At 44.5% G+C, this 9,305-nt stretch overlaps 1 protein-coding gene across 1 annotated transcript; it reads right to left on the bottom strand.

Annotated features, from left to right (window-relative positions):
• Positions 1 to 394: 394 nt before the first annotated feature.
• Positions 395 to 7,146, bottom strand: ADI1 (acireductone dioxygenase 1). The gene is made up of 4 exons (XM_065401092.1): positions 6,985 to 7,146; positions 3,874 to 3,993; positions 2,003 to 2,182; positions 395 to 913 (listed from the first exon to the last, which is right to left on the bottom strand). Exons 1-4 carry the CDS (start codon positions 7,102 to 7,104, stop codon positions 791 to 793), a joined length of 543 nt encoding a protein of 180 aa, XP_065257164.1. The 5' UTR covers positions 7,105 to 7,146; the 3' UTR covers positions 395 to 790.
• Positions 7,147 to 9,305: the final 2,159 nt, after the last annotated feature.

Below are 9,305 nucleotides of genomic sequence, written 5' to 3'. Positions count from 1 at the left end.
AGAATTTGCATGCCTTGATCTACACTCTAATTACAACCTCATCAGGAGACTGAGCAGGCACAACATTCTGTGCTGTGGGCAAACTTTCCTTTTAAAGCAAAGATTTAGACAAAAAACATTGTCATTTTTGACATTGTTGAGGAGGCTTATTTCAATAATACTCCTGCAATTACACAGTGTCTGAAGATCTCAAAACACTGGACTAAGGTGGGTAACTCTACTTATCTCCATTTTACAAATGGCAAAATTAAGGCAGAGTTAATGATTTGTCCAATGTCAAAAAGCAAGTCAGTGAGAGAGCTAGGACCGGAACCCAGTTAACAGAGTCACAGAAACACTATTGTCCAGTGGGTTCTTAGTGTCAGGACATGAAAATAGCTAACAGACATTTAAAGACAGAAAATCATTTTATTAAAATGCTACAAAAGTAAATCACTGCAGTTCATTATAACAAAGTCACAGACATTTGTACCAGGGCAGAGCTAGGTAAATTGCATATGAAGGTCCTGATTATGTGAATTCATCTTGTGCAGCTTCTTTGAGAGAATGCAATAGATTTTTAATTAAATACAATCATCTTAAGTAGTTTGATAGCATCATTTCAGACTAAGATGAACATTAAGTATTGTCCATACTCCCCATTCACCCTCCCAAAATTAGAGCTAGAGAAGCACATTTGGACAGAGGAAACAGAACACATCCTACAGTGAGTGGTGTTGAAGTACAAGATTCCCAATTTCCATTCTGCTCAGGCTTGAGGACATTTCCACACATTAGACTTCAGAGAGTATTACTGTGCTGCTTGTGCCAAAAACTGGATGTACTGTCCTCGAGCAGGAAAGTGATCAGCTGGCCGGTTGTATGCTGTCCAGACTGGTTCTCCAACAAACAGCCTCATTGCCTTCACGTAGTTCTGCAGAAGGAAAAGGAAATTGCAAATAGCATAACAGCTCCTTTTGGAGGCATCTGAATTACAGAGTTAACAACTCCTGTTGCGGTTTATGATATTTTCCACTTCTGTAGCATCTTTCAAAGCATCTCAAGATGCTTTAGGAGCTTCACACTACCCTGGGAGTTCCATCACTATTTTGCTTCAGTGATCCTAGCAACCTGGCAATTGTAGTAGTAGCTGTACTTAGCACTGTTATACTGTTTTACAAACTTCAGAGGATCCTCAATACCCCTGTAAGGCAGATAAAGTATTAACCCATTTCACAGATGGAGAAAGTCCATGACCTTGAGCAAGTCTCTCAGGCTTTGCCTATACTGGGACACAGGCGTTGGTGTAGCTGCACCAGCACAGACCCCTAAATATAGACATGCAATGCTGGGGTTTGCACCAAGTGAGCATGTCCTTGTCCACACTTGGGAGTCAGCACCAGTGCAGCTACACTGATTGCTGATTCAAGGCTATTCCCACAGACAGATAAGGCCGTAGGGCTATATTAAACATATAACCCCTCTCAGCAGGTCAAAGAGCAAGTCAATGGCAGAGCCAAGAATTCATCTAGGATTTCTGACTGCCAGCTGTGGCTCTAGCCACTAGACTACACTCCCTCTCTACAGGCAAGTTAAGTACTCATGAAAGATGCCAAGACAAGTATGCTCAGTTTATCTACAGAAGAGGTACAGAGCAGAGGCAATTCAAGCTTCCCTATGTGGCTCTGCCTTCAGCCTGGCTGAATCAGTCTCCATGCCTCAGTCAACTGTGGTGGATAACTGTAGACTCCCTGGACTCAGGCCATACGCTGATTTCACACAAGTTACAGAACGTGTCTAAGATGGCAGTGACTTGAAGTCACTACTGATAAGCTGCATAGGAACTGGCAACTAAGAGGTGAAAGCTCAGATTCTATAAATCATTTTGTATCCCTCACGTTCCGGGTTTAATGAACTACAGATCTGAAATAGCATATTTAGTCACCACTATGCAATATGCCTTTGTACACTTGTCTGTCAATGCATATATCTAGGAGTGTAATAGATAAAGCCATATACAAACATTTTCATCCAGTGTAAATCGGTGATATATGCCAGCAGGAAGAGTGATCATGTCTCCCTTTTCCATGAAAATCCGGATCCACTTGTCATCTTTGTCTCGAACATCAAAGTAGCCACTTCCTTCAAGTATGTAGCGAATTTCATCATCCAAATGCAAATGTTCTTCATAAAATATTTTTATCTAGGGTAGGAAGGAGAGGATATTACATTTCTTTTAAAGTTTGTTGAACAAAGAAATAAATCTGAATACAACGGCATATGGAGATTGTCTCCCAATGTTTGGGAGACACTTTACAAAGAGTCCAGAAAGATATAAAACTCTGACCAATGCACTACTAGACTATGTTAACGGCACATGAAGTCAGGTCTATGCTTGGTAGGATAATATTCATCTATAGTTGTACAATTATCTGGGATGCACAAATATGATAGAGCTGAAGTCCCCTGTCACTTTACATTGGAATAAGTCAAATGCAACGTCACTGCCTACTGTAGCTAATCATCTACATGAGAACAATACAAGTAATTGTTGCCAACTAGGTTGACCGCTGCATAGTGATTCATACTGTCAACAAGAGACAGACCCTGGGTCAGAGTCCCAGATTCAAGGCCTCGCTCCCTAACCAGCAGAGACAATGTTCTCTCAGATCTTTGGGAGGTGAAGGATACTTTGTCCTTGGGACAATTTAGGAACAATAATTCCAGGTTCTGAAGGAGTCCCATGAGGACTTGTCAGGAGAGGCAGGGGGAACTACTGCAATGCCATGGGTAGGGAAGGAAGTGATGAAGCCTTGAGGAACAACTCAATTTAAGATGGATATGGAGAAACCTCACCATCAGCACCGAACTCCTGAGTTACCATACCATTCACATTCAGTTGGAATGGCACATCTTTACGTTTAACTGGTGAGGAAGGAGTTTCATTATAAAATGCATAACTGAGAACTTGACATTGTTCCTACTGATCTGTTCTGAAGCAACCAGGACATTAGTTCCCCAAATTAAAACATTTCTCAGCTGGGGAACTGCACAAATCCCTCATACCCCTCAAGTGTTTAGCACATTTCAGACTTTAAAAAAAATTTACTGGAGACAAAAGAACTAATTACCAACTAATACATTTTGCAGGCTGATAATCCCCAAAGTGCATGTAGCTGTAGGCGTGTTTCAACTTTGAAAACTGCCAAGTGAGCATGCTCACAAGTTATTTCAAATGTATGGGAGGTCACAAATTCCCATCAAAATGAATTTGGCAGAAGTTCCAATTCCCTCCAATGGTGAGTATGTTAAAATATTCTTAGCACTAAAATCAATCACCTTGACAACCAGGCCAAGAGAGAGAAGAGTGGCCTCCTTTTTCTGAGAACACTGAGAAATTATTTATGACAGTACTGAGGGATTTGTTATTGTTGATTAAAATTACCACCATGTGCTAGGGCAGCAGTGACCAAGCTCAGGGCTTGCTGCTCTGAAGTTCAGAAAGGGGAAAGATTTTGCCAAAGCCCCAAGCTGGCAATGGCCTGACCTTAGTTTGGATGATAATCTAATAGTGTTTGCAGGGCTCCATTTGCAAATGTGCAGTTTCAACATGACAAATGAGAGCCACAAATGGGAACCATTCTAAAAGGCATCATATGTAAGCTACTAAAGGGAAAGCGATTACAGAAAACACAAAACCCTCTCTCGTTTTAAAAATGGAATCCAAGCAGCCATTTGAAAATCTAAAAACTAAATAACGTGATTTTTTAAAATGGGGAAAAATCCATGGTTCAAAGAGCAGGTTCTGAACGTGCACTTCAAAAGCTGGTGCATACTCTAGTGGCAGACTTCAGAACTTACTCCCTTCCCAGATCCAAACCAGGGCTGCTTTACCTTGTCTTGATAATTTGGCAGTTTATCTTTATGTATCGTTATTATATCCATCCAAGAATAGTTTTTCTCTTTCCGAATCCTTGCTAGGTCTGGGTCAGTCTCATAGTTGTCAGCATCCAACTGTGTGATTTTTTGGAGGGAGGGAAGGAGGAATTAAAAACAAACAAACAAACATCAGAGACAGCCAGGATACCCAAACAACTACTTCCAAAACCAAAAAGCGCAGCCAGCTAGTGTATAAATAACATTTCAAGTTACATACTAGTTACTAACAAGTCCAGCAAGGTTATTTATTTGTTACTGTGTAGTCTAAAGGGAAAAAAAAGGGATTATAGAAAAGCTAGCCTTTCAGAGTCAGTGTGGGTGTCTCAGCGGGACGTACTGGGAAAGCAAGCTCAATCTGCCATCAGACACTGCTCCCACAGTCTGCTTCTCGTTCCAGAGCCAGAATCCCAGAGTTAGAGTGAATCATGTCTTGTCCTCCCTCACAAAGAAAACAACTGGGAGTCCCTCGTGACTAATCAGCAGCATTGCCATTGTCCCTGCACAGTTGCTGAAGTTTGGAGTTACCAGGAGGAACATTCTCGTTGTTCGTAGTCACTTCACTACCGCTTTCCCACCAGGCAGCCTGCCAATCCTGGCAAGGCACGCTTCCAAAACAAATTAGCCTTGGTAGGGGAAGCAGCAGCAGCAGCATGACAGCAAAATAAATAAATAAATAACATTCAGTTGAAAGTTGGCAACAACAATGGGGGGAGGGAGGGTGTCTTCATTCATTATTTTAAAAACTTCATTAAACTGCTCTGGTTACAGACTTTCTTTGCTCAGTAGCTATTATTGTTCCACCTTCCCGGATGTGAGAACATGTTAATAACCCAAATGAAAGAGGCTGTCTGAGGTTAGGGTGACCAGATGTCCCGATTTTATAGGGACGGTCCCGATTTTTGGGTCTTTTTCTTATATAGGCTCCTATTACCCCCCACCCCATCCCGATTTTTCACACCCTATCTGAGGTTCCACATTCTCAGCTCTAATGTTTTGTTTTGGTTTTTTTGGTAGGAATTAACAATAGGCTCAGTGACTTGTTACTGATAAGCCTACACTTTATGCAATAAATACCATGCTATAAAAACCTTTATAAGTCTCACCACAGATACATATCATAGCCCTAAAAGAGTTTCTCATATCAGGCTTAGAAGAGTCTCTTATAAAGGCTACTTGCTCTAGTGAACCCAGCATGTGACTGGGAGACAGGAATTATTGAATTCTATCTTGTGTATCCATAAGGGATACATTTTACAGTACAAGACTGTCTGGCCTGTAGCCTAGGTGCCAGAATTGCTCAATTATGCAGTTCTTCTGTCTGACCCACCCATTATAGAGCACCACCAATGTACATGTGCTTCACTTTAGGAACCCTGTGAATTAGCCTGTGGGAAGGAGAGATCGTGGTTAGCTGCCCAAATACCTAAAGGTAGAACTTTCATAATATATTTGTTTATTTGTCTTTACTAACCTCGCCCATCATCACTAAGCTAAAAATCACTTTTCTACAGCAGGGCTGTAATATGCTTTGCACTTACATAAAATCTGTTACCTGCTCCCCACTGTTTCACTGTCTGACAATCTAAAAAACAGACTAAGCACACTTATGCCAATATAACTTCACCCACATTGGGGAGGAGGGTTGCTGTTTTAGCTATACAGTAGAACCTCAGAGTTACGAACACCAGAGTTACAGTTTTACGAACTGACCGGTCAACCACACACCTCATTTGGAACCAGAAGTATGCAATCAGGCAGCAGCAGAGACAAAAAAAAAAAAAAAAAGTACACAGTACAGTACTGTGTTTAATGTAAACTACTAAAAAATAAAGGAAACGTAAAAATAATAAAAAAAAAAAAAGATGTGACAAGGTAAGGAAACTGTTCCTGTGCTTGTTTCTTTTAAATTAAGATGGGTAAAAGCAGCATTTTTCTTCTGCACAGTAAAGTTTCAAAGTTGTATTGAGTCAATGTTCAGTTGTAAACTTTTGAAAGAACAGCCATAATGTTTTGTTCAGAGTTACGAACCTCCATTCCCAAGGTGTTTGTAACTCTGAGGTTCTAATGTACTGGGCTAGGTAAGCAGAACAATTCTTGAGTTTAGACAAGGCCTCAGTCTTAATCTAAATTAATTTTGAAAAGTGGGCACTTAATAGGCTAAGCCATTTATGCACTTTTTGTCTCGTGTACATTAAACCTCAAACTAGGATCAAAAGCATACAATACCACCTTTACATTTAAGCAGGCTCGCATGCTTCCAATTCCAGCAGGGATCTTAGGTTTTCACTTCTATTAAAAAAAATAAATCATGATTTTTAAACTACAAGGGCAGGACACCTGACACTCCTTGGACCTTACCTGCACTGAGATTCGATCCCTTATTAGCACCTCTCTCTCAAGAACCATGTCTGGGCCCATACAGGCCTTTTAGACTACCTGATACATTTGGATTTCCTTTGGCACAACACTGGACCATGAAGCTGTGTTTCCATTATCTCCAATATTAACAGGCAAAGCCAGGCCATGTGGATGTGCAAGTCCGTGTTATGGAAGTGAACGGTATTTCAGGAACAAGCAGGAGGAGCATCAGACAAACAGCTGTGGTTGCTAGTGCTGCGGCACAGACTATGTAAAGGCAGGGGCTAAAGTGCAGAGTTAATTTAAAAGACAAATGGTAAGTGACTCGGGCAGAGGAGAGGGCCCATCAACCGCCCACCCTGGGCGGGGGATCTGGTAACAGCAAAGCAATACCCCGCTTCCCCGATCAAAGGCCAGCGGGGGTCCTCAACCCCCCACTCCACCCTGACCGCTGCAGCACGGTTTGGGAGCAGGGATCGGGGTGTTATGAGCCACGCTGGCGCTCGCACGCCGTAGACAAGTCTATGGGCGGAGGCAAAGACCAGAGATGTCTAGGCCCCGGAGCCCGCACTGCGCAAGCAGCTGGAGCGAGATCCTGCGGCAGCCGGGCGGCTGGAGGCTGCGGGCCAGGAGCTCCCGTCCCGGGGACCCTGGCTGAGTGGCCGGACTACAGGCGCCGCTTAGGGTTAGGCCAGGCTCGCTGCCTACTTTCCAGTGGAAGACTCCGAGCCGGCGCAGCTGCTCCAGGCTGACGGGCCGGTGCGGCTCCTGCCGGTGCGGTGCCCTCTGGTCCTCTCCGGACTCGTCCATGTACCACGCTTCCACCATCCTGACCCGCGGCTGCTGGGCGAGCGCTGCTCCGCAGCGCGCCGGCCCGGCTCTCAGCCAGCCAATCGGGCCCTCCCGCCGGCCCAGGGCCGCGGCACGCTCCCCCCGCGCAGCCGGGCTGGCTGCAGCCCGCCCGCGGGCACCGGCGGAGCGCGTGATCCGCAGAGCGCCTGCTGCCAAAGCGCCCGGGCAGCAAAGGGGTCGCGGCTTCCATCCCCCACCCGGGTCGGGGCTCGCGCTCCACAAGCTCTGTGTGACTGTGCAGAAACAGGCTGCATCCCTCATAGTAAGGCTTAGCCTCCTAGGTAGAAACGTGTTGCCTTGGAAGAGGAAATCCAGCAGCTGCATTGAAACACTTGGCAGTAACATTGCAATATTCCAGTAACCCCAGAGTTAGTTTACCCATGCCGAGGGTGACCATCTGGCTGGTATTTGACCAGCCTGGCTGTTTTTTTTTTTTATAGATTTGCCAATTGCCAGAAAAATCAAGTAATCTGCTGGGCTTTTTTACCTGAGCCTAAAGATTTGCATTATTGTCACAATACTAATGTTAAAAGTTTCAGTGTCCAGCTAAAGATGCTGCAGTGGTCCCATTTCTGCAGTTTAAGTAAGAAAATGGTGTTATAAATCTTATCTATGAACTATGTGTTATATCTAGATCAGTGCTCCCAAACCAGTGGTGGACAACCTGCGGCCTGTCAGGGTAATCTGTTGGCGGGCTGCAAGACAGTGTTTACATTGACTGCCCACAGGCATGGCTGCCCACAGTTCCCAGTGGCTGCGGTTCGCCGTTCCCAGCCAATGGGAGCTGCAGGTAGTGGCACGGGCTGCAGGGACGTGCTGGCTGCCACTTCCCACAGCTCCCATTGGCTGGGAAAGGCGAATTGCGGCCACTGGGAGCTGCGGGTGGCCATGCAAATGTAAACAAACTGTCTGGTGGCCCGCCAGAGGATTACCCTGACAGGCCGTGTGTGGCCTGCGGCCCGCAGGTTGCCCACCACTGTCCCAGACTGTGGGTTGTGCCCCCCCCAGGGGTGCAGGGGAACGTTCGGGGGCACAGCAGGGCCCCGGGTGAGCCCCCACAGGGGGTGGGGAGGGAATGTCACCCAGCCCCACTCTACCCCAAGCCATGGCCCTGGCTCCCAGCCAGGAGCCTCCAGCCCCAGTTGGCCCCTTACCCCTGTCCACCCTAGCTCCTGGGGGTGGGTTGTGAACAGGGTAAGGGGGGGCACGACCATGAAAAGTTTGGGGACCACTGCTCTAGATACTATAAGTGGCTGTTGGGAGGTTGAGGAGTTCCCTTGGGGGTTGGATTGCGGAGAGCTTGTCTTGTGGGGGATGGGAGTGTGGGGGGGCTTTTTTTGCATTGCAAAGGTGGTAGCCATGCCCATGCTGCAAGATAACACCATTTAATGCTCTGTTTTGGAGGCTGAACTAGGCTTAGGCTTGGAACAATTAGATTTTTATGGCTAAACATCAGTTTCATTGTACACACACAGGGGAAAAAACATTTTAGAAGGTAATTATCAAAATTTACAGATAGGCAGAGTAAGGAAAATGCTGCTTCAGAATTTAGAGTTTGATGTAAGGATTTTTACCCAGTGTGTTTTGATATATAATGGTGACGATTTGTGTTTTAACGGTTATAAAGCTTTAACTTTTTGAATCTCTGCATTGACTGTCATTCCCTCCACCCATAATTTCTCACAACTGTGAAAATTTAAATCAATAAAAATCTTTTCAAAAATGCTTAAAAAGACACATGATATCTGTCAGAATTATAAAAAATAAAAATAAAATTCTGCTAAGCATCATTATGCTGCAGCATAGCTGTCTGGCATGGGAAGGAATATCAGCGTTCTAACATGTAGTTTTCTTGCTAGCATGGACAGGACATACTGTTCTATAATAATGTTAAGGGACTGTGTTACAGGCTAGGTCAAGATCTGGCAACTTAAAAAGGGTTAGAATGCAGATTCCTTTAACTGTGGTACAGAACAGTTAACCTTGGAGAGAGGACAGGACTGAATGTTATACAAATATAACCATGTTTAAACACAAATGTGAAACATGCTTGTGGCCCAGCTACATTAAATAACAATTTCTTTTTTGCTTCTGTGGGCAGAAAAGAAAAATATGCTGTGGAGCCCTGATTTAACCCTGAACTATAGCTGTCTAAATAGTAATGACATAGTTTGTTA

This window comes from Emys orbicularis, chromosome 3 (assembly GCF_028017835.1).
Source record: "Emys orbicularis isolate rEmyOrb1 chromosome 3, rEmyOrb1.hap1, whole genome shotgun sequence".
Lineage (NCBI taxonomy): Eukaryota > Metazoa > Chordata > Testudines > Emydidae > Emys > Emys orbicularis.
This window is presented reverse-complemented; position numbering and strand designations above follow the sequence as displayed.